The sequence below is a fragment of the Lissotriton vulgaris genome, unplaced genomic scaffold, assembly GCF_964263255.1.
Source record: "Lissotriton vulgaris unplaced genomic scaffold, aLisVul1.2 SCAFFOLD_527, whole genome shotgun sequence".
Classification (NCBI taxonomy): Eukaryota; Metazoa; Chordata; class Amphibia; order Caudata; family Salamandridae; genus Lissotriton; species Lissotriton vulgaris.
Window position 1 is genome coordinate 974,832 of NW_028247201.1, and position 26,848 is coordinate 1,001,679.

Genomic DNA, 26,848 nt, shown 5'->3' on the forward strand with positions numbered 1-26,848 from the left:
CTCACTGTGGTATTCTGCACAAGTTATGCATCCTTTCCGTAAAGGGAAATGTTCTCCGTAGTTTCAAAAGGGCTGCCTCATTTGTGATTGCTTCAATAACTCCGAGGGCATATGCACCCAACGCATATGTTGGAGAAGCTCTTGCAGAGAATCCCAATCTTTAGGTGCACCAGTATTTTCATGGAGAGCTATGTCAGTGGCCAGAGTTAGCAAATTGTATACTGGCTATTTTGATGTTGACTGACTAAAGTGCCAATGTTGAGAGGGCCTTTTCACAGATAAAAATATATATGGGAAGGAAAGAGTGTGCATGCATGACCAAAGACTCCCTGAAGAAGTATTTTATGGTGTACTACGATAAGTTTGATTTGTAAAAATGTATTTGGACCTCATTTACACTGTACATACACGGTCTATATACCATGCACTATCAGTGCAGAAAGCAAGCAATAATAAAAGCAAAACGTTCCATAAACACCTGAAAAACACTGTTGCTGTTGTTTTTAATGGCAGGAAAATGTATAACCACTGATAACCGTTGTTTTTTCAAGGTATTGAAAACACTGGAAAAAAAAACACAATAATTTACCAAAAATAGAAACTGAAAACAGGGAAGCCTAACAATGATATATGAAACATCTACAACTGGCTTTTCTCAGGGTCTTTGAATCAGCACTCCAGAAGAGATCAAAGAAGTAGGCCCTGCCTAGAAATTTGTGCTGACTAGTCCCATTCATCTGCCAACTTCTTGTACTATGTAAAACTAGTGGCAATGCAAAAAGGATCATGTCGGTCTCCTAACACCCATAGCCATATGGAACCCTACTATTAGCAATGCTTTACACAACATACACTCGGGCTGTCAGCTCAAGCATCTAGTGTCTTTCACAAGTTAAACTTTATGCAAGTGGGGCAGTAGGCTCAACATGTCTTCTGAACCAAAGAAGTAGTTCTGTTCAGTACTAGAGTTAGAAAAACTGTACTTTGCAACCACCTACTAGAAAGCACGTTTGGTGCATTCCTCCAGAACCTGGTTTTGGACCTCAGTCAGAAATAGAGCATAGACCTCTGTGGGCATGTGTGATTACTGTGTAAGTTGGGCCATAAAATACCAGAGATCACATGCAGTTGGGTTACTAAGGCCAGGGGTACCTGTTCACCTTGCAGGAGACATTTACGTCCCGACAGTATACTTTGCATGAATTAGAATAGGCAAATTTTCAAAGGTTTTTATCTTTTGTTTGTTTACATACCAATGTGCCTCGGAGCAGTATAATTTTATTATATGCTTTAAAGGAACGACAGCAGCATGTTTATACAAATTTGAGACTTAGTTCTCCTAGTTCTATCACATTTTATATTACTTCTAATCAACATCTGTGTAAAGCAATTCATCTAGATTTTAATAGGTGGGAGGCCAATATATTTGGTTTATTTCCCAATATATACTGGTAAATTACTGTTTAGAGGGTTTTTCTAAATCGTATTTTGGGAAATATATGTGAACCTGTATTTAGGGTTAAATTGTATGGGAACTGAACTGCATAATTCCATCTGTATGTTTGTGTTATCAGTAAGCTTTATCTTTTCTTCATTGCAGGAAGATCTCCAAGTAGAAACCTATCATGCAATGGGGTGCTACATTTGGCTGTCAATTCAATGAGGATTTCCTGGAACTTGATTTTAAGGTAACTTTACCCACAGCAACTTTTCAAATTCCCACCGTATGCAGTTATGCACTAAAGCCAACTACACCTTGTTCTTATAATGTCTTCTGGGATTGAGCCCAAAGCATCTTTATTACTGTTGTAATTGTATGTAATATTCTGCATGATCTTATCCTCAGCTGTTGGTGTAATGCAGCTCATGAGGAAATGGAAACTTTATAGTGTTTCAACAGTTTCTGGCCACATAGGGATGGAAGAGAGCTGGAAAACTAAGAGAAAAGTTATACATCTAAGATGACATCCAACCCTCTAGACATTCAGGAATTTATGGCCACCTGATCAGCATAGTTCACTGCCAGAATTTGAATTCAGACAGTGCCAGCTTCCCTTCAAGTGGAATCACAGTCTCGGTGCTGCTTCTCATTTGTCAGAATGTCTTGCATAAAGGTCTTGCAACAGTCAACAATTGTGGAGCATTACGGAACAAAGCTAGGTCCCAATTGTTCTTCCGCAACAAACTCATTCCAGTCCATCTAGTATTTAAACTTTGTTCTTACAGTACTTGCATCCAACAACGTATATATTTGTAAGACTTGTCTGCCTTAGTGTGGTCCACCCCCCACACATTGTGCATTCACCCCTCCAGTTTTTGCTCACCTCGTTTTTGATGCCCTTGGGACTCTATATACTTTACCACTGCTAATCAATGCTAAAGTGCCTGTGCTTTCTCCCCTAAACATGGTAGAATTGCCTTATGCCCAATTGGTATATTTATTTTACTAATAAGTCCCTAGTATGTGGTACCACATGTACCCAGGATCTTTAAATTTTACTAGTGTGCCTGCAGCACTGATTGTGCCACAAACTTACGTAGCCCTTCTAAACAAGCCTCAGGCCTGCCATTGCAGTATGTGTGTACAGTTTTAAATTGTCATTTCAGCCTGGCAAGAAAAACCTCTTGCCAGGGCCAAATATTCCTTATTAATATACATGACCCTGATTTACATTTACTCAATTCTAGCATAGATACTTCAGGGCTAAACGCGCTGAACTCTGACACATTCTAGGCAGGTCTAGAGTAGGTTTTAGCGTGATAGGAGACCCAGCTTGGGACAAAGAGGAGTAAATAGATTGCACTTTCTTCTGAAAGAAAATAGATCGGTCCTCACAAAGGGAAGCCAAGGGAATGAAGGTACTATCCAAAGCCGTCGATGTAAGAAAGTCTTGGACAATTTTAAAAACTTCTTTGACTGTATTGTCAGAGGACTTTATTTGGCTGGCAATATAGTCTCTGATGGTATTATGTTTTAGCCTATTGTGAGAAAGTGCCATCTTTCTTGCCTTAGTATGCCCCCACTTTTTTCTGACTGCTGCTGTGCTTTGACTGAGTGTGCCCTGGGCTCCTGCTAACCAGGTACCCAGGGCCTGTGTTCCTTCCCTAAAACTGTGTTGAAACTAAAACCCAATTGGCATCTCTAGCCACTTGTCAGCCCCTAGTAAATCGTACCCTAGGTACCCAGGGCATGGTGACCAGAGAAGACCCCTAAGGGCTGCTGCACTTATTGTGCTACCCTTAGGGGCCCTGTACCCTGGAACCCACACACTGCCTTTGCAGGCTGAGTGGCTAGGTACAGAACTAAACAAAGAGTCGGCATGGCACACATCCCTGTGTGCCATGCCCACAAACCCACTGCCCTGGCATACATCAGTCACCCCTCTAGCTGGGTGTCCTATGCCAGTGGTGTGGGCGCAGGTGCATGAGCCCTGTACCCCTACAGTACCCAGGGCCATTCCTGGGCACTGTAAGTGCAGTGATGTCATTAGGAGTATATGGTGCTGGGAGGTCGACATTACGAACTCCACAACACCATAATGGCTACACTGAAGTCTGACAAGCTTGGTATCAAACTTCTCAGCACATTAAATCCACACTGATGCCAGTGTGGGATTTAATAAAAAATGTACCACAGAGGGCATCTTAGATATGCCCCTTGAAACCTAACCCCAATCCACATCTGGACTGAGAGGCTGCCACACTGCAGACATTTAGCTGGACCCCTGGGTGGAGAGCCCCCCGCTCTCCTGGGCCTGCAACAATGCACATCCTGAGCGAGGTGCTAGGTCTCCTCCCCCAGGATGGGCAGGGGGAAGCTTCAAAGGCCTGCCGCCTCTGTGAGCTTCTCCAGACCATTTGCTGTACCCAGCTACTGGCCCCCACCAGTCCTGACCCCCGCTGTGGCGGGAAGACTGGCGGGAAAAACTACGTCAGGAAGGTGCGTGCGCCAGCCTGTGTCACCTCCACCCCTCAGGTGGGGAGACGAGGTAAAGCACGACACCGGGCTCCGGCCATCTTGAAGATAGGGAGCTCTGCCCAATCACAGCTAGGCTCCTGCCCCCCCTCCCACAGGAGAGGACCAGGCTATTGGTCCCTGCCCTTGCCCTACCTGTAACACCCCTAAATTCAGTATTTAGGGGCTCCTGAACCTTCCTTCCTGAGATCCCGATAAGAAAAGAAGAAAGAAGATCAAGAGGAAGAAGACCCGCCGTACAACTGCTAACAACCGGTCCACGACAACGGACTTGGCCCCAGCCCTACCGGCCTGTCGATCCTGGAACCTGCTCCTGCCTAAACCCCGGCGACTCCTGCGGACAGCAACCTTGGGACACCCAGAGGACCTGCCTGCCTTGACCCTCTTGAAGATTGGGACTCCCATCAGCAGAGGCTCTGCTGCAACAACCCCCCTGGAGCCAGTCAGGAATCTCCAGACCAGCCCACTCTGCACCCGCCGGGCCCGGCCCGTGCCCAAGTGATCCAAGACTACAAGGACGTCCCCCCGGCGACTGGGACCCGAAGCTCAGTGCCCAAAGACCCTCTTCGACGAACCAGACGAAGCCTGCAGACTCAGAACCAGGCGCCCCCCCAACCGCGACCAGCTGAGGGTAAGCTTTTCCAACACCCAAAGACCTCTCGAAGTGGTGGTTGCCTCTGAAGAGTCTCCGTCCCCGAGCGTGTAGCCTTTGTTCATCTTTTACCTTTCCCATTGAATAACATTGAGCGTACGATGGCTCAAAAGCACCCTGCACCCAGCCGCCCGAGTGCCGCTGACCGTGCCACCTTTGTCCTATCCTATTTCCCTCTTTGCCCTGAGCAAGTGACCAGGAGCCAAGCTCCCACAGCCGCATGGCCTGCTAGCCAGCAGCTACCAACCGGAGGCCCCCTGCCCCTCATTGGATAACATTGGGCCTAACTACCTCTGCACCTGACCGCACCAGTGCCACTGAGGGTGAATCAACTGTACCTACCTATACCTATGTGAACCTATATATATATATATATATAAAGGTTCACATCCCCGCACAGTCGCCGGGACACCAGGACAGCGGTGCATCTCAGGGGCAGAGGTAACCCTGTGTCTAAATTACCGTTCACAGCGAGTAGCCACCGCTACGCAAATGCACTCTTCTCTGATAGGAAGTAGATCACTCAAGTCACCTTTTTGCGCTTTCCAAATTAGTTTATTGTTTCAATTGCTGCATAGTGAATACGGGCAAAGGAAAAACCTCCAACGCGTTTCGGCGAAACACTCGCCTTGGTCACGGGAAACAATAAACTAATTTGGAAAGCGCAAAAAGGTGACTGGAGTGATCTACTTCCTATCAGAGAAGAGTGGAAATGGCGAATGCATTTCGGCTTTACTACAGCCTTCTTCAGCGCCCAAGTATCCAGGTGGTTTCGTTGCAAGCTGAAGGTAAGTCCTGCCTCCTTAACTGTGATGTGACACAGCCCGCTCTGCCCCCAAATAGTTAACAGCTCACCAATGAAGAGTCCCGGAATGGAAGGGAGACTACATGTCCCAGAGTTCACTGTTGTGGATCCTGGAAAGTGGTGCGTGGGGGAGAAATATATATATGTGTGTGTGTGTGTGTGTATATATATTGTATGTATGTATATATATATATATATATATATATATATATATATATATATATATATATATATATATATATATAATATATTTATATATATATATATATGTATAAAATCTACTGGCAGTCGCTAGTAGATAGTTATAGTTAGGACTTATTTTCCATAGGAAAAGCATTTTTTGTTTTCCCAATAACTTTGGCGTCGTTTGACGAATCATCTCGAAAATTTCAAAACTAGTGGGGCGCTCCGGTCAGCTCCTGTCTTGAAAGTTTCGGAGTGATTCACCAAGAAAAAAGGGGGTCCCAAAACGTGTTTTTTCAATGTTATTTTCCATAGGAAACTTTAAACAAGGCTACAGCTCGAATTGCTGAATGGAATTACACCAAGTTTGGCAAAAAGGTAGTGCTTGGTTCAGTTTTTAAATGGTGTAAATCCGTTCAGTAGTTGCTGAGAAAATAAAAAAATAAAAGTTTGATATCTAGAGGCGTGGTGGATCCGCGGACCCTCCTGACCAGGAGCTTTATTCTACTTGGCTGTCAACACTCCAAACCAGGAAGTGTTGACAGCCATCTTGTGCCTCGGTAACCGAGGCACCAGTGTAATGTAGTTTAGTTCCTATATTCCCAATAGGCTCTGCGCATTTGAATAGTATATCCTATAGAGTAGACGTAGGACTGAGGTCGACTAGGTCTCTATCGAATATACTAGACTTAATTGTGTGTGCGAGCTAGCTCAGAGGTCACTAGAAACTTTCTCGAATTCACAAGAAGGGATTAGTCTCTGACAACCGCATAAACATGACAACTTTGTTTCCCCAAGATAAAACGTATCTTCAGAGTCGTGGAAACAATAGATCGATATTTCACTCAGTCAATCGTGCATGCTTCGTTTCACTAGAGGTGCAGAGAAAGTAGAAAGACGGGCGTTTTCAATAAAAGGATTTATTAAACAGTCTTCTTTCTCAAGCTTAAGAAATGAACTGCTACACTCCTAAAACATTTATAAAATATAATGCATACAGTATAAAGAGTAGGATAAAATAATACGGTAAGTGCATTGTATGGTTCCTAAACCATAGATAAATGCATACATAAATAACAGAGGCTAAAAGTACTCAACTGGTGCTTCTAAAATACGCCTACCCCGGTGTACTAAGCTTAGTACAAGGGAAGAAGTAAGTGAGGTGAAGCATAAATCTAGTATTCTTTTGCGCAGAATCTGCCCAAGATTTCTCTAAGGGTCTAATCAGCTCCGTACCTTAGTTTAGAATGGAGAAGGTCAGTCTCGGGACTCGATTTCCCAACAACCCGCAAGGGTAGCTTAGAAGCACTGGAGCTGGATTTCTCTGCAGGAGAAAAGACAGCGTCTCTCTCAGTGCGTCTGCTGGAGGGTCGGCTTCCTTCGGCACTTGCTGTAGCAGGGCCCGTCGGGCAAGTAGATATTCGAACTGCTCCAAACCACTGTGTGTTTGCTTGGGCGAGTGGGGGCATATTAACACCGTGAAGGTGCCGAGTTTGACGTAAAGGTGGACATAATAACGTCATTAAAGACTCTCTGTTCTTTGAAAACTCCATGAGTTCTTGGACAAGTCAGTTCTCGAACAAGGGAAAGTCCCTAGCTGCTGAAGCCGAGTTTTCCAAGAAATTGTTGTAGATTTTCGGAACTAGTTGAAGTAGCCCTGCCGTATTTGGACTGCATGAGCTATGCCTATATATGGTTATGATTTCTATGCCTATATAAGGATATGGTGATTTATACCTATATAAGGGCATGAATCGGGAAAATTACAATAGTGTCCTAAAATGCTTCACAACACCAGAAAACAGTATAAAAAAAGGTGAAAAATAACAAAAGGGGGACAGGCGTAGAAACACCCTGACTCTCTAGGCCTGCTCAGGGGGTCCCACAGGGCCAAAAAAAGCTTGTTTCTTAAATTGGCGAGATTTGCACACCCAACGCCACCTTCGGCCGAAAATAAAAAAAAACGAAGCGCAGGCTCACACGCTTCGTTTAATTAAGCCCTTTGGTGGGCCAAGGTCCTGGGGGCAAATTATTATTTATATAGCGGACCCCCCAAAGCCCCGAGGCTCAGATTATTAATATATGTGGATGGCTCGAGCCCCCACACTGCCCACCACCTCCCCAGGGCTTTGCCAATATTGAAAGGGGTGCTACGCGACCCCCTCCAGGAGCTCTTGATGGCTCTTGGGACCGCTACCCCCCAGGGCCGGCTCCTGCAGTGTGCCGGGATGCCCACCCCAGAGACACTGCTGTCTGCTCCCTGTCATAGCAAACCCTGGTTTGCTTCATTGAAGTGAGAGACGGGAATTACTTTTGACTAAGGGGAGCTGCATGTTTAAAAAGATTTAAAAAGAAAACGAGGCCAGGCCCCGGGGGATGGCATCCCCGGGGCCAGAAATGGCCTAGCGACCCCATCCCATTTTTTTCGTCGAGATCTGCGCACCCTGCGCGAATCTCAGTCGAAAATAAAAAAAACAAAGCGCGGTCTCCCACGCAGCGTTTAATTAGGCCCCCGGTGTGCCAGGTCCTAGGGGTAATTATCATTTGTATAGCGGGGTCCGCAGGGCCCCCGGGGACCGCCACCTCCCCGGGGACCGCCACCTCCCCGGGGCTTCATTGGCATAGGGGGGCCTCGGGCCCCCCCAAGCCCCAGGGACCACCACCTTACCGGGGCACTTTCTATTCAAATTTCATGAATGATGTAATATGTGACGTCCTCAGCAGTGCATTGCGGAGGCACGAGTTGTAGTTAGCTGAACTAATTATAACGGCCGAATTTCTTTGGTTTTGTACGAGTGAAATGTCCAACTAACTATAACGTGCCTGAACCCTATGGTTTTTTCAGTGAATATATATGTGTTTGTAAATTTGTGTGTAGCATATGACTCACACATTTTTAGTTGGCAAAACTTTTTGACATCCGTTCAGTTTGTGGTTCAGCCACTAGATTGCTTTATACAAAATGTCATAATTTTCCCAACCTTGTAAATGTTTTAATGACTACCTGATTTATATGTCTTTTTTCTTAGTTTTTGCCAAGACTCCAGTCATGGGTGACATGAAAACTCCGGATTTTGATGATCTTCTAGCTGCTTTTGACATCCCTGACCCAACAAGCCTTGATGCTAAGGAAGCCATCCAGTCTACCAATGATGAAACTGAAAGTCACCTAAAACCTCCAGGAATGGGCATAGATGAAAATTTGAACGTGTCTCACTCAGTGCCTACTTCTGATATACCTGTGGTGAGTGTCATTGTAAAGAATACTAGTCGTCAGGAGTCTTTTGAGGCAGATAAGGAGGGAAGTCATCTTGGTCCTGTTCTCCTCCATAATGGATTTCGTGGATCGGAGTTGGCTTCTGACTCTCCTAATATAGGACATAGTTATGGAAAATTTGACTCTGCTTTCATCAACGGAGACAGTTCAAGAAACTATGATGAGAAAATCGACAAACAGAAGTCGGAGCCCTTACCATCATTTAGCCAATTCAGTCCCATTTCAAGTCCTGAACCGGAGGATGCTTTAAAAGATAATGGTATTGTAAATAAACAGAAACAGTCAGAGAGTTTGTATTTTCCTCCTCCTATGTACATTGCATCTGATGTTTCTGTTTTAGATACTGTGCGGAAGCCTGTAGAGCCTGAATTAAGCATGTTTGATCAGTATTGTAAAAAGGAACAGAAGCCAGACATTCGAAACAACAAAGAGACTGAGCTGGAAGAGACAAGTGCGGAGCACAATCAAAGTCTAAATAAATCTGACGACCAGGGCAAAGATCTTGCAAAAGGCGACAACATGCTTGGGGCAACACCTTTATTTGCTGAGCTCCAAGGCAATAATGCTGAAGAACCCAAGAGCTTCCAGGCAAAAAAAAATGCATGTTCTTCTATTCCACCACGTCAGCGCCTCAAACCTGCCCATTCCAAGTTGTCTTCCTGCGTGGCTGCACTGGTTGCACTTCAGGCCAAGAAAGTTGCAACAGTTTCTAAGGAAGAACAATCATCTGTCAAAAAGGAGCCTTTGTTGGCTTTAAAAGAAGAGGTGATGGGGAGCCCTAAAATGCCTAAGTCACCAAAAAGTCCAAGAAGTCCTCTAGATGTCATGAAGAAAATTAACAAGCAGCCTGACAGCCCTATGAGTGTCTGTAGTGATACCAGCAGCAAAGGTTCACCGTCCATGGGAGCTGGATCCCCTCCAGCCATACCTAAAGTCAGAATTAAAACAATTAAGACCTCTTCTGGTGAAATCAAACGAACAGTTACCAGAATATTGCCAGAATTAGATTCAGATGGTCTGGTGAAGTCACCAGAGGGCTATCTTTCTGAAAGTTCAATTTGTGAAGAGCCAGTTATCAAAAATGAGATGCAAACCGTCATTGGTGCATTAGTGGAAAATCATAAAGGCACAATTTTGGTGGAGAGTGCAGATCCTTCACTTGCTTCAGTAGCCAATACAATTGTTGTGAGCCTACAGGAAGCCAGTGTTAAAACAGAGGATAATTCTAGCCCACATACTAATTTTACCTCTCCACTTCAAACCCCAAGTAGCGGAATCGTGAAAGCTGCCAATGAGCTAACACAGGATAACAAGAAGCAGGCAGCAGTAAAATCACCATCAACTCCAACCAGTCTCCTTCCCAAAGCTGTTCATTTGGCCAATCTCAATTTAGTCCCCAACAGTTTCTCTGCACCTGCAGCAACAAAAGCTATTGTCCCAAAACGAGGTCTGCCACAGCAAACACAAATGTCCATGCCACTGGTTCATCAGGTGAAGAAAGCTGCTCCAGTGATAGTGGAAGCATTTACCAAACTGCTCCATAGTGCCAACCCTGTGCCAGTGTATGCTCCAAATCTCAACCCCCCTCTGGAGAGCAGCATCCGTATACCTGCCAATGGCTACTCCTGCCTGGAATGTGGTGATTCCTTTGCTTTGGAGAAGAGCCTCACACAGCACTATAACAGGCGAAGTGTCCATATTGAGGTCATGTGTACTCAGTGTTCAAAGTTGGTACTCTTTTACAACAAATGTAGCTTACTTGGACATGCACGGGAGCACAAGAGCAAAGGTTGTATTATGCAGTGTTCTCAGTTACTAATGAAACCCATTGCCTCAGACCAAATGTTTGCACCCGCCATCCTCAGTTCCACTTTCAGTTTAGCCCCACAACCTTCCTCATTGACTGCAAATTTTCAGACAATTGTTGCACGCCCAGTCGCTCCAGCATCAGGAAGTGCAATTCTAAGCCAGACCACCAACTATCCTCCAGCAATGCCTCTGTATACTGATCCTTTGAGACTTATACGTCATGGGCTTAAATGTCATGAATGTAGTAAGCAGTTAAATGACTACATTTCCATGGCAGGTCATTACCAGAGGACATCTGAAGAAAACGATGGCTTGGTAAGTTGTTGTAACATGTCCTTCCTATTGTAATTTTGACTGTAAATTGAACAGTACGACTAATTATGTTGCTGAGAGGAAATTAAACTCACTAGAGTAGGTCTTAAATATAAATATTCTCTTGCAACACAGAACAGAGCCAAAAATGAAGAAATTGAATTTCTAACCAGCTCCTGTTCTACTGATCAATTAACCTTCACTTTATACTTCGAGCATCAAAGAGGTATGGTACATGGGAAAATAATTTAAAGGAAGAGGACAGCTAAAGTAAAAGTGATTGTATATGTTTCGTAAGAATTTATATTTAAACATTTGGCGGAAACAGCTAATTTTTTATGCTAATCCATTACATTTATATACCTGAAATGATCCAGCACAAATCTAGCTACAACACTGTGCATTCTGGGTGGATGGTCATTACTTGGATGCAAGGTAGTGTGGAAATGGAGTAATTTAGGGGTGTAGGAGGCCAACTGCTTTCCCTTGGTACCAGGAGTTCTTTGGGAGGAGAAGGTGAGACTGTGGGAAATTTAATCGGAAGCAAGGTCTTCTAATTGTATGTGTTCGTGGCAGGAAATCTGAAAAGCTTTTTCTGAAGCGAAGGATTGGAGCCAGGCAGCTTTCACTTGACATTTCAAATATCGAACTAATTGGGTCTCCCAAAAATATCTTGGAGTTGTCTACTGCCCACCTAAATATTTCTTTCCCATCTTTTAACCAGGCCTTGCCCAACATGCATTATTGTTTCCCAACCACATTATCATCTTTAGAGATAGGTCTATCTGGCCTTATGATTCTGCAAACACCTTCATCTAAACCCTATTGGATGGCATGGCCTCCCTTGGCTGTACAAAGCAGATAAGGGAACTAGCACAAAGTTGCTCATAGTCTTGATCTCCTCTTTCACCCAAATGAACCTACTTGGTACCACACATGTACCATGGTTAGATCACTTTCTAATTCAATTCAACATAGGCATTGTGTCAATCATAGCCTGCCACCACCATCTTGATGAGGGCCTTTTGCAACTGATGTCCTGGGCCCTGACCTGACATCGCACTGCAAACTGGTAGCGAGTTCAACATTTCCACACTTGACTCCCTGGTAAGCAAGGGCGGCGAGTCGACAAAAAGCACGTTCGCCACACCAAAATTTCTTAACACTGGTAGTTGTAAAAAGCATCCAGAAGCAGAACACAGTGCCCGAAAATCAAGATATTTGTGAAATGTATTTCGCTGCTAACCTGGTTAAGGTTGTTAACAGCACCATGAACTAGGAGGAGAGATTTTAAAAAATCGTTTTCTCAATTGGAAGACAGTGTCTATAAAGGATAATATGCGTCCTATTGAGGTCTGAAGGGGATTAGCTGCTTAGGAGCATCCAGAAAGAGGCTATTTGAATACTCGAGCCTTGAGATAATAAGAGAGTAAGCAGCTAATTTCTGACTTTCAAAGTGCAAGTTGAGAATATTTGAAACATTTAAACTGAAAGAAACCGCTTCTTCCCACCTTCGCGGAGGGATACCAAATTCCTAAATAGAAAAGCAACCAGCTGTCACCCAAATTAAATTGGAGTGCCCTAGAACACAATTTTCGGTCTTTCTGGTATTCATTTAACTTGGGCACTAATTAAGTAGTGCGATTTTGTAGGGGCGAGATGTAGTCCCAGAAGGAAGCTCTCAGTGCCACCCAAATACTGACACTGGGTGAATCCTGTCAAAATATTTACACTACGCCTGTCCTTGGGGAAAATGGCAAACGGGAAATGGATTGAGAAAAGAAAATAAACTTTCTCTGTTCAGCCTGGTCCCTTTTATTGTCGGTATTAAACACTAGTTGCCTATCTGGTCACTAATGGAATGTCTCAGTCTGTATTTAACAAACAATTTTAAAAAATGGTATAACTAAAGGTACTTCTAACACATGATTTGTATTTAATAACCCGCACCCTCAAACTCCAGCCCACCTAAAACTTCCCTCTTTCCCACCTAAGGCTTTGACGTAAAAGGAAAGGATATTGGTGTTCAGTGACCACTAGAGAAAGAACAAAAAATTAGGCGCACAAAGCCCTCCATTTCACAACACCTGGTTACCTGGCTCAAAAACCAGAATTATCAGGAGGGGGTAGACCAACAAGAAGTGCAAATTCTCTCTTACTGAAATCTCAGACTTTTCGTTAAAAGAGTACAAGGCTCAGAGCCTTCTCTGGCTCTGCACCGAAGATCTGGAATGCTCTCCCACTGGAATCTGTAGAATCCCCTACACGGCTGCTTTTAAACATGAAGTAAAAAATAATCCTAATGAACAACTTCTTGCCTTAAATGGCCATGGTTCATCTGCGTTCTAAATGTCCTTGACTACACTCTTTTTTTGGCCTAACTGTAATGCTCAGGGTTGTCGGTCAGACCCTACTAAGTAATGTTTGTTCTCATCCTTGTACATTGTTATTAGTTCATTTTGTTACTCTCTGTTACCCCCTCTGCAATGTCCCCTTTACTTTGTTCTTCCCTTCCTTTATGTGAAGCGCTCTGATGCCCTTCGGGGTCTTGTTTGCGCTATACAAAACTTTTTAAATAAATAAAAAATACATTTGGCTGGTGTGCTTGTAGTGGCAGGTGCCTGTGAGGCTTGCACACAACAGCGTAAGGATTGCAGGTTACAGTTCACAGCAGTGGTCCTTGTGGCCAATCTTGCTTACTTTTTCCTCTTGTTGATCTATGAATGTGGCAGCTCTGGCAATGCAGTAACACAAGCCCTGGTGGTGCAACTCTCCAAACAACTAGGAGTCCCACCAATTTTCACGATTGCAGATTCTGACTGTGGTGTATGCTCCCGGCAAAGTCATCATGACTGTCATTCCTAGTGGCGGGTTTGCCTCGTCTGAGTCGCTGTGATGGACACTCATTCGAAGCTTGGTCAGGAAACCTTCCAGGAAGCGGGAAGGCACTGTCCTAGAACATGGTTGATAACAAACAACAGAGTTTCAAACCAGGGTATTATTTAACATACAATTGCATGTAGCACATTTAATTGCTATTTATTAAATCCAAAAGAGGAGAAAGCCAGGGAGACATTTTCTTATGAAGGTAACTTATATTTCAATTAAAGAACATGTTGGACATATTAAACTTCATATGTGCAAGCACATGAGGTGGTAGCACTGCGTTACATTTAAATGACATGTAACCATAAGGATACTGTGCACAAGTGCTTGTGAAGTTTTGGTGACGGCGCAAGTGACACTTGATGCGGTTATACAGCACTTGTAGTGGGCGTGGCAAGACCGGTGACTTTAAAACAGTTATTTTACATTTGCAATACCCAAACAGTTATTGTAACAGAATTGCACTGACTTGATAGGGTACTGTGGAAGTCGATAGCGTTTCGGCCTGTAGAGGTATCAGGCCATCATCAGGACCAGGTTACATAATATTTGATATGCAGTGATGGGGATCGAAAGATACATGTATTCCATTATATACGCATTGGTTGGTCGACCGAGAAGGAAAGATAAAGTCTGAAAGGTGAAAGGCTTTAATATTCGAGCCCACAATGACGGCAAGGAGACAATTAAGGCGCGCTAAAAACGATTACCGCGTGCCTAGGCTCATTGAAAAGAAAGGAAAAGTGAGCTAGAGGCGCTTGTCCATCAGCAGTAATGGACTTACTAAGGAGTCGTGGTTGGGCTCAGATCAGCGGGGCAATGGCTGTCCCAAGGAAACAGTTGAATTGGCAGGGAGAGCAGTATTGGGTCAATCAGTCGCAAGGAGGCTCCCTACATGGGAATAGGATGATTTCAATGGGGCGTTCTAGGTAGAAGTCACTGCGAGTGGGCTGTGGGAGTCAATGCCCGTGTCCGGCAGAGAGCGTTAGGTTGTTGGGAAAGGGATGGTGGGTGGAGGTCCGTGGAATCCTGGCAGAATGTGCAGAAGCGCTGGAGGCAGGGTAGAGCTCAGGAACAGTGCGTACCGGCCTGCGGTACGAAAAGGTATTAAACTACGCGCCCAAAATGGCGGGAAGAAAACAAGTAGGGAGCGCTAAAAATGATTACCGCGGGGTGGGTGTGGAGGCAGTGGAATCCTGGCAAGGAGTCCCGCATCACTAGAGACTGGGTGGAGCTCAGGGACGGTGCATGTAGGCTCTCGGTGAGTCGTGCAGCTGTAGCACACCACGGTAGGATAACAATTGCGCAGAGCAGTCGGCTAGAGTTGGGGAGCCAGGATATATATATATATGTATGCTGAAGCTGGGTTAACAAATAAAAATTCGACAGCCTTCATTTTAGCGCCGGGAAACCCTTTTTGGGTAGCTGTCGCGCTTTACAAAATGAATAAATAAATAAATAAAAAATTTGAGAGATGTATTAGTCCATACTCGACCACAAAAGACTCTTAGAAATGAGAGCATTACCAGGTCATGGAGCATGACTCCAATTGTTGGACATTATATATGTGGTTCATGCACAGTTTGTAAGTTAACTTCACCAACCAAAGAACTAAGACTATCGGACGAACTACTATGGACACAACGCCAACACACAAATTGTAATTTCTCACATGTAATTTATATGATAACATGCCCATGTGGACTGAAATACATTGGGATGACTTGCAGAAAAGCCAAAACAAGAATTGGCGAACATGAGGGTAATATCAACACAAAGAAGATCACAACAAAAATGAGCAAACACTTTCTTGATTTTAATCACAAAGCTGATGACATGAAATGGACAATCATAGAAATGTTGAACATAAAAAACAACAATGCGGAAAGAACACTATATGAAAAGGAACAAAGGTGGGTGGACGGTTAAAAACAAACAGCGAAGGGATGAATGATGATATACAATGGCATCATTTTTTCTGAAGATTAACCCCCAATAAACAGTTAATGGCTGCAGGTATAAGAATAAGAGCTACAAGTCATTTAACTGACTACATACAAACAGTAGTATTTCCTTTATTTTCAATTTTCACAGTCATTTCTCTCTCCCCCCTTTTTTAAACTTTTTGAACCCTTTTTTTAAACTGTATTAAAATAAGTTTAAAGAACAAATTGCGCGTTCAAGTTCTAGCGTAATTTGCATGATTTGTAACGTGCAAACTACACGAGGTAGTCTTCTTACAGTGTTTACTAACTATCAATACTGAAGGAGGACTAGAGGGAAATCGACTGCCATTTCCGGGGGGCAGAGACAGCACCAGTGAGGAAATCCCACACAGCCGGTGGGATCCATCACGCCGACAGTCATTTACAGCTTAACAAGTAAAAGTGTTACGGGTTTTAAACTTATTGCCTCACACTACAGGTGATGGACATACCTTCTCTCTAGTCTCTGATAAAAAGTCCGCTTCATGGCTAATAAGGTATGGACTTTTGAATTTAATGACGCGCACTTGGCAAGAAGCGCCATACTTTTCTCCTGCAATAACATGACCCTTAATTCAGCGCTACGAAAAGCAATCACAAGCATTTTTGTGAAAATATCGCTTTATGTGGCACTCTGCTAATTATAAATATAAAATCCTAAGTAATGATGAATACTTTTATTTACGAAAAAAGTGCCTGACTTTCTGCTAAGTATAAGCACAAAACGCCAGGCAAATGACAAGTACCCTGATTACAATATAAGCGGGTAGCGATCAATTCTGCATGCTAACATGTTCATTTACCATATATTTTTACATGAAGCGCGATACCTGTTTTTTTACTTACTGCGCAAGAGCGTAATTTCCATTTTTGAAACAGTTAACAACTTCACGTTCTGCTTCTTTATACTAAATAAAGATACAAACAATTGAATTGACAAATTCAAACTTTATTGGTGAGATTAAACTTGTAACACCTTAGTAATAAGTTCACTGAGACACCCCCATTTCATTCTTCTTCCTATAGAATAATAATTCACAAACAAATAATTGTTTAGATAATATCATAGGGCTATGTACATAACTAGTGAATTATACAGTTATTCTCCTAATTACAGGTACGATTGGCCTTGTAGAGCGAACACAAGGGGAACTACTCCATAGTGATACTACACAAATCGTGCAAGTATTCTTAATCTTTTAATAACACCATCTTGGTCCTGACGAAAGCCCCATAGACCCGGCTGGGCAAAGTGGGGCTGAAACATGTTGACCACCATTTTTTATGTACAGAGGGGCTAGTAACTTGACCTTTCATTACAGCAAAAACATTTTTTAAGTATCCTTGGTCTATATTTCTAATAAATTCATTTTTTAGATTTAAGGATTTTTAAGTTCTATCACTTTTTGGGATCACTATTTCTGGAGCACTGCTACAAAAACCAGTGGTTACCTTCTGGGGGAGGTTGCATACACAAAAAAGAACCCTATGATGATACACCCACGCTACGTTACTTGGTGGAGAATCAAGACATACCAACTTACCGAAGAACATGCGTGTATGAGGGTTTTTTAAAGAAGGGCGTCCAAAAAAACCCTGGTGCTGTAGTTCACTAGTGATCCATTCTCCTTTGATTTTTTGATATACAACGTGGAAGTTGAATGGATTAATACTTCTACCTCCCTCAACCTTGATTACATAACCTTACCCACTTTACCTGTCCTTCTCGGTCCACCAACCTCTGCGTATATAAAGAAATACATGTATCCTTCTATCCCCAGCACTGCACATCAAATATTATGTAATCTGGTCCTGATTATGGCCTAATACCTCTACAGGCCGAAACGCCATAGACTTCCACAGCGGAACTCTTGATGCCACCATCAAACGAATACCTTATCAAATCAGTGTAATTCTGTAACAATAACTGTTTGGGTATTTCAAATGTAAAGAAACTTTTTTAATTTCACCTGCCCTGACGTGCCCACTACAATCGGTGTATATACCACATCATGTCACTTGCGCCGTCACCAAAACTTCACGAGCACTTGTGCACAGTATCCTTATGGTTACATGTCATTTAAATGTAACGCAGTGCTACCACCTCATGTGCTTGCACAAATGAAGTTTAATATGTCCAACATGTTCTTTGATTGAAATATAATTTTCGAGGCAAATGAGCTGCAGATTGCACACTGTGCATAGATCGGCACCTAGTGTTGGGCCCGGATGTTTGCAGTTTGTTGTTGTCCTGAAAAGTTCTCTGTAAGTCACAAGATAGGTGACTCCTCCTTTGGGCCACATTGCACATGGGCATCGGCTCCATCCTCAGATTGTTTTTTTCTGCCATCGGGCTCAGATGTGTTTCCTGCGCTCCGGTTTGGAACGGAATTTCCTTCGGCGCGCAATCTTTACCCATATCGACGGTATTGTTTCGATCGCACTCCACATCGACGTCATTCTTCACCACTTCGAAGTCTTCGATTCCGGTCGTCGAGGAAGGCCTTCGGGCCTACCTAGGCCTTACTTTCTTGCTTGGGAAGGACGCCATTCAAGAAGTGTCCTCGATGTGGGTCGAAGTTCCCCCACACCGACCTACATGAGGTGTGCCAAAGACTGTTCCGCTTGTGCCTTTTTCTGCTCCAAAAAAACGATTCAGGACCGACTAGCTCGAAGAACTATGGCTCGCTCGTCAGCTTCGATCCCCGACGACATCTTTGAAGAGGGTGTCAACGTGCCAGAACACCAGCACGCCGAAGAGAGTACCAGCTCCTCAGATGCCGAAGACTCCAACGTCGAGGACATCACTCTAGCTCAACGGGTCATAAGTAAGACCGTCGACCCCATCCCTTCCTCGACACCCTCAAAAAAGGCTTCGGCCACACCCTCCCCTTTGGGGCCGGGTGCACACAGAGAGACAGCTTCCCACGCCCCGCCTTCGGGCCCGGCAAATAAACCTACTAAGCCTTCAGGCAGCTTGTGCTCGAGCCAGCCTATTCTCAGTGCCGATCCTATACCGACACCGAAGAAGAAGCCATCTTCATCAACCAGGCCGACCGTTGCTCCGACACCTAAGCACACGGCGCCGACGACTGGCAGAGGCTCATCAATGCCGAAACCGCACTCGGAGCCGAGTAAAAAAACACCTAAAGCTCCAGATTCACACTCTTCGGAGCCGAAAAAACATCTGGAACCGAAAAAACAGGCTCCGATAAAAGACATTTCAAAAGGGCACACTTCTAAACCAAAAGACCCAAGACCAGCTACCGACTCAGTGCCAAAAAAATCTACAGAGCCGAAAACTTCAACGCTGAAGGATCTGCCCTACTCAGAAGAACTTTTCACACCAGATCCTAATCAGAAAATTATTGTAAATGATCCTAAGACTGGTCAATTGACTCTTAGCTCCAAGAAGAGACCACTTGAGGCGCCAGCACCACCAACTCCTCCTGTAAAGAAGAGAGACATTGCAACCTCTCCAATAAGGGTCCCTTTTCCACCACCTCTCCATAATGTTCCCTCTCCTACACCTTCTCCACCTACACCATCCACTATTTCAGACGATGATGTAGACACAGACTCTGACACAGGTAGGGGTGCACATGACCCAGCAGGGACCAATAGTCCCCCTCAGTCACCTAATCCATGGGATGATTACAACACCCCTGATGTACCTTACGTCCCACAAGACGACGTATACCCTTCCAGACGTTCTCCACCAGAGGACACCATAGGTTTTAACCTACTAGTCCAAAGAGCTGCCCAGTTTCACTGGGTGGACTTACACACCGATACGTGGAGGAAGATTTCCTATTAGATACTTTTGATAACACACATTGGTCTACTGCCATTTTGCCAATGCTTAAAGGTGTCATCAAGCATGCAACAGAGGTTTTTAAGGATCCTGTCAGGGCTAGATTCCTCAACCCTCGCATTGAGAAAAAATATAAAACTGCCCCTACAGATCCAATTTACATTAAAGGTCCAGCACCATTAGATTCTTAAGTAGTGTCTAATGCACGTAAATGTGCTAAATCTCAGACATCAGGTGAGGCCTCACCACCAAACAAAGAATCTAAGCTTCTTGATGCCTCCGGCAAACGAACAGCGTCACAAGCAGCTAAAATCTGGCGCATTGCCAACACCCAAGCGTTGCTGGCAAGATATGACCGGGCACATTATGATGATCTAGAGTCCATAATGCAGCATCTGCCAGACAAATAAAACAATAGGGCCAATGAACTTATACAGGAAGGTAAAAATATTACTAATACTTCCATTTGTTGTGCCTTAGATGCTGCAGATACTGCCTCAAGGGCAATCAATACCAGCACCCTTCTAAGTAGACCTGCCTGGCTACGTATTTCAGGTTTTAAACCTGAGGTACAAAACTCCATCCTTAATCAGCCATTTGATGAGACACATTTATCTGGCCCAAATGTTGATGTGTCTTTAGAAAAAATGAAAAAAGAGACTGATACAGAAAAATCTATGGGAGCCTTGCAGCAGCTCATCATACAGAGGCAACACAAGAGGCTACTCCTCGGTAAGTCCCTACACTTCTTACAAAACCCCTAGCCAATCCACGTTCACTAAGGGCTACCAGAGAGTGGGTTACAGGGGTACCAACAACAAAGGCAAGACTAACAACTCCTGCTCTGCCTCCACCCCTACCCAATGACTTTCCTCCCCTTCCCCACCAACATTCAACTCCTGTGGGGGGGAAGACTGCAACAATGTCTTCATGCCTGGACCAACATCACATCAGACAGGTGGGTGTGACAAATTATTCAGTCAGATTACTGTCTACAATGGAGGTCTTCAAACTGTAGGGCGCGCCCCCCGGGGGGGGCGTCGATGGGTTCCCAGGGGGCGCAAATACCTCTGCAAGTATATGTAAATGAAGATGGCCTGGAAGTGAGGCAATGTTTATTTGCTGCATTTCCAGGCTGTCTTCATTTTGCTCGGAGCAGAGAAGCGTGAAGTGAGGGCGGGGGTCAGTGAATGTGCTGGCAGGGTCAAGAAGTTGCAAAAAAAAAGCCTCCAAGCTGTAGCATTGTAGGCTATTTTTATATTGGCACGCTCTGAAAAATATAGAATGTTAGCTCGATGTGTTCAGCGGGATGGCAGCAGGATGAGGTCGAGTCCCAGGGCCACCGTGAGGCCTCATCTGCATGTTCTGATTCACTCAAGAGGGCCAGCACTGGAGCGCACGAGCAGGCCCACAGTCAGTGGTTGCATGTGAATAACACATTTTAAAAACTTCTGAAAAACAGTGTGTTTCTTTCAGCAAATGTGTCTACGGTTATTTGGTGAGAGTCTGGAAGATTGTTATTACATAAGAAGAATATTGTAGCCACTGCGTTTTGTTTGGGCGCTCATTGCCCTAATTTGTTAGCATTATTTGGGGTTCTTCAAAAGAAAAGAAATATTCTTTTTTGAGTATTGGCTAAAATAATGAAACGTGACAGAAAAGATTTGACCCATGGAATAATTGGAGTGTGATTAAACTCACCTAGAAAATGACTGACTTGAGTAAAATGAGCTGCATCCACCATACAAATTTGCTGGTAGAAAACGAATATTAAATATTTGCCGGCTTTCTTCTTTCTTAAAACGCCAAAGCTTCCATCTTGCTGCTTGTATCACCAGTGTCTGTACTATGTCAAATGTTTTCATTTTTTTATGTTTATGACCGAAACAGAGTAATATTATATTCAATGTTCTGTCAAATTAAATACCGCCTTCTCTAGGTGCTCTGCTACAACTGTCACCAACACTAGGCCTTTTACAGTGCTCCACATCTGAATGCAAACTAAGCAAGCGTGAATTTTCCTTGGTATTACCACACCCGCCAGTGTATTTAATTGGAACTGGCAGAGCTGGCGCACATTGGGTGCACACCAGGGGAACTTCTGATTGTTTCTTGCCACGAGTAACGTAGCAAGGGGGAGCTGTGTGGGGGGGGGTGGGAATCAGTAGGTTTAGAAATATGTGAAATTTAAATTGCTCCCTCCGGAGAGCAAAGCTGGGTCTTGTGGCTTGGTGGACTATTGCGTTCTCTACTGGGGCATGTCTTTGCCCTCATCCCCCTCCACCTCCCTTTTACTCATACCTAGCCTCCTACTGCTATGAGCTCCACAAAAAAAAAGAACATTCAATCCTTCCCTCTTCTATACTATTATTTTCAATCCAAAAAACAGACTAACATGTCTACCACTGAAATTAATTTCATATTTCACTATGCTAATTCACCACTAATACTGTATGGGTTCCAGAGTAGCATGCTACTCGCAAAAAAACACTTCAACACCCCACCAGGGGTAGCAAAAGCTATGTAAATGCAAATACAATACAATACAAAGTGTTTTGTGTTTTCACAGTCAATTAAGTGAGCATAAAATAATGTAATAACAGCTTAATAATTATGTGGAAAACTCTGCTGCTGCAGAACCCCATAGTTCCTGTGGCCCTGACGTTAAGGGACTTAATCAATTAATGGCTGGTAAGAAGGCTGGTTTCTTCATTAACTTTCTGCACTACCACCACACCTTTCACTTTCAGGCAGAGCCTCCTCAAAGTTAGCATCAACCATTCAGGGGCCATTTTTCGTGTGAAAGCGGAGTACATGGGTGGCAGGTAGAAGGGTTGCATTCAGATGCAGAGCCCTAATCTCTCAACCCCAGGGGCCTCACAGTAATGGTCTTTGAGACAGAGGAAATGATTGAGATACTAGATATTGTCAAAGAGAAGGCTCAGAATAGGGAGCACTGTATGGGGGCTACTTTTTATGTTTACAAATGGTCAGAGACTGTTTCTTCAGAGAGATAATCCTTGCCATAATTTTTGGAGGGGGGCCCGACTCCAAAACATTTTACTTAGGGGGGCTCTGAGCAAAAAAGTTTGAGGACCTCTGGTCTAGAACTAACATCTACCCCCCAAACATACCACCTAAACAGCGTCCAATGTCAAAAGAACATCTATTACTGTTAAAGCAAGAAGTAGTATCTCTGCTAGAAAAAGGTGCAATAGTACTAGTTCCTCTGCACCAACAAAACAAGGGGGTTTACTCTCTATATTTTCTAATTCCAAAGAAGGACGTCTCTCTAAGGCCTATTCTGGACCTCAGACCGCTAAACATATACATACAGTCAGACCATTTTCACATGGTCACACTCCAACATGTCCTTCCGCTCCTGTTACAAAACTACTTCCTTGCTACTCTAGATCTCAAGGACGCATACTTCCACATTCCCATTCACGAGGCTCACAGGAAGTATCTCAGATTTGTAATAGACGGGCAGCACTATCAATTCAAAGTACTCCCATTCGGATTCACAACATCACCGAGAGTATTCAACAAGTGCTTAGCAGTAGTGGCAGCGCATTTACGAAGACAACACATCCATGTCTTCCCGTACCTCGACGACTGGCTCATAAAAGCCAGCTCATACAACCAATGCGTGGAACACACTCATGCCACAATCCAACTGCTCCACAACTTCACGATAAACCACACCAAGTCTCATCTACAACCATCCAAAGTACAACAGTACCTTGGTGCCACAATAAACACCTCAACAGCGCTAGCTTATCCCACTCCAGCAAGCATAGCCAGCATGCAAACTCTTCTGACAAAGTTTCAGCAACAACACTCCCTTCCAACACGAGTGTTCATGCAACTCATAGGGATGATGGCCTCTTGCGTTTTCATAGTGCCCCAGGCAAAACTTCAAATGTGTCCTCTACAAGAGTGTTTATCACGTCAATGGAACCAGGCTCAAGGTCAATTAACAGACCTAGTGTTGGTAGACGGTTGGACTCATCGCTCTCTGCAGTGGTGAAACACCAAAAACCTTTCCAAGGGACAACCGTTCCTAGGATAATCTTGACTGTGGACTCATCGCTCTCCGACTGGGGGGCCCACCTACTGCAACACACCATGCAAGGCAGGTGGACACCGCAACAAACGTTACTCCACATCAATCATCTGGAGTTACTAGCAATATTCCTAGCACTAAAAGCTTTCCAAAAGCAAGTATCAAACAAAGCTCTGTTAGTCCGCACGGACAACATGGCAGCCATGCATTAAATACAGAAGCAGGGAGGCACACACTCCCTGCAACTCTCTCAACTACCACAGGACATATGGCGGTGGGCTATACCTCAAAACACATTCCTTCTAGCCCAGCATTTTCCGGGAGTACAAAATACCATAGCGGATCTGTTAAGTCGTCAAACACAACAGACCCACGAGTGGGAACTTTATATGCAAGTTCTTCAACCATTCTTTCAGACGTGGGGGCAACTTCAAATAGACCTCTTTGCCACCCACGAAAATGCCAAATGCCCAAGCTTCGCCGCCAGATATCCACACCCACTGTCCAAAGGCAATGCGATATGGATGAACTGGTCAAACAGATTTGCGTACGCTTTTTCACCTCTACCACTCATGCCACTAGTAGTACGCAAACTACTGCAGCATTCTCTGACCCTCATCCTAGTTGCTCCAACGTGGGCCAGACAGCCGTGGTACACCACACCGCTACAACTGTTTGTAGTGCTGCACCAAAAATTGCACCTGTCTCCACACCTCTTAACACAGAACCGTGGAGAAATCAGTCACCCGGACCCAGCTCAGCTCATTCTTGCGATTTGGCTCCTGAAATCCTAGAATTTGGATATCTGAACCTTCCTCCAGACTGCATAAATGTCATAAAAGAAGCTAGACGTCCAACCACTAGGGCATGTTATGCAGCTAAGTGGAAACGCTTTGTAATATATTTTCACAACAACAATATTAATCCTCTAGACGTGTCTATTCAACACATCATAGGATACTTACTGCATCTCCAAAGATGTAACTTAGCCTACATGCCTATTAGGCTACATCTTGCTGCAATAGCAGCTTATCTGCAAAACAGACAACATCTATCTCTGTTCATAGTGCCTGCCATTAAAGCCTTTATGGAAGGCCTTAAAAGAATAATTCCTCGTAGAGTACCACCTTCACCTGTGTGGAATTTAAACGTTGTTCTCACACGGTTAATGGGACCTCCCTTCGAACCCTTACCCAAATGTGAACTACAATTTTTTAACGTGGAAAGTTGCGTTCCTTGTAGCTATTACTTCTCTGCGGAGAGTTTGTGAACTATAAGCACTAACCATTCATGAACCCTTCTTGCAAATGCATCATAATAAGGTAGTTCTACATACTAACCCAAAATTCCTGCCCAAAGTCATCTCAATCAATCTGTGGAACTGCCCGTTTTCTTCTCGCAATCACAGACAGTAGCAGAAAGAGCTCTTCACACCTTAGATGTCAAAAGAGCATTTCTATACTACATCAAGAGGACACAACCCCCTCACCACCACACAAGGGTCCCATTTCAAAATCTGGGATAGCTAGATGGATTGTCAAATGCATACAGCTTTGTTACCACAAAGCTAAAAGTTCCTCCTAAAGCCCACTCTACAAGAAAGATAGGGACTTCAATGGCATTTTTAGGGAACATTTCCCTAGATGACATCTGCAGAGCAGCTTCATGGTCTACACCGCACACATTCACAAAACACTATTGTGTAGATGTGCAAACCAAACAACAAGCTAATGTGGGCCAGGCTGTTCTCAAAACATTATTCCAAACTACTGCAACAGATAAGGGTGGTCGCCGCTAAGAGTGGGTACTGCTATACAATCTATGCACAGTCTGCAATCTGCAGCTCATGCTTCGAACGGAAAATGCAACTTACCAGTATGCATCTGTTCTTGGCATTGAGATCTGCCGAGTTGCACACGCCCATCCGCCTACCCGGCTACCCTTCTATGTTCCAGTATTATCTTAATTAGATACAAATTATATGGGCATCCTTCCTTTTTCTTGCAAAGCCCCATCATTTCCCTAATGACGAAAAACAATCTGAGGATGTAGCCGATGCCCATGCGCAATGTGGTCCAAAGGAGGAGTCACCTATCTCGTGACTTCCAAAGAACTTTTCAGGACAATAGCAAACTGCAAACATCCAGGCCCAACACTAGGTGGCGATCTATGCACAGTGTGCAACTCTGCCAAGAACAGATGCATACTGGTAAGTAGCATTTTCCTTACCTTCATAAGAAAATTTCTCCCTGGCTTTCTCCTCTTTTGGATTTAATCCATAGCAATTAAATGTGCTACATGTATTTGTACTTTAAATAATACCCTTGTTTGAGACACTATTGTTTGTTACCAATTACTGCCCCAGTCTCCCTGTGGTTTATGGGCTACCTCCTGTAGTCTGATACTGCTAGAACATGGTTGAAGCTGATTACACTCCCTTGATTCAGTCTGCTGTTCTGGGCTTGTTAATGCTCTGGGCACATTTACTGTGCTTCCCCACCTTGGGCATTCATTTCCTTGCATGGTCAGGCATTCCCTCCTTTCTCTTGGCAAACTCCCAAACACCATGCAGTTTGAGCAACATGGCACAGACTTTAGGTGATATCCCCTTACTTCTGAATGACTGACTCTCAACACCAGCTCTTTATTGCTGCAGTTCTTAAAGTGCACTGTGAAGCACACCTTCCCTTGGTCATTACGAACCTGAGAATAACTGGGATAGCTTGAGTCCTTCTGTGAACCATTTTCCAGGAAGGGGATATGTATCCCATTGTAAGGCTTCTAGAGCCAGTTTAAAACGGTTCCCTTCCATTTTTTTATTATTGTTATTTTTTTTATTATTCTCCCGTAGGGACAAAACATCAGCACAGGATTACATCATTAATACATATCTCATATATCGTAAATTACACATTTGACATTATTTCGTGCAACAAAATGAAAAAATTGACAAATGAAATCATAATTCACTTTTTCAGGTTGCAAGATTATCATAAATTGCACCCCAAATTAATATTCCCAGTTGCCGTTTCCTAGCTCCCTTCAGTGCATACAGACTCCATTCCAATTCAAATAAATTATAC

At 43.9% G+C, this 26,848-nt stretch overlaps 1 protein-coding gene across 1 annotated transcript in view; it reads left to right on the top strand.

The window, feature by feature from the left end:
• ZNF592 (zinc finger protein 592) overlaps nt 1–26,848 on the top strand; it is a 332,527-nt gene that overhangs the window by 120,587 nt on the left and 185,092 nt on the right. The window contains exons 3-4 of the mRNA XM_086949655.1: nt 1,601–1,688; nt 8,646–11,017. Coding sequence (XP_086805781.1) covers nt 8,666–11,017 — 2,352 coding nt within the window. The 5' untranslated portion in view covers nt 1,601–1,688; nt 8,646–8,665. The remainder of the gene's footprint in view (nt 1–1,600; nt 1,689–8,645; nt 11,018–26,848) is intronic.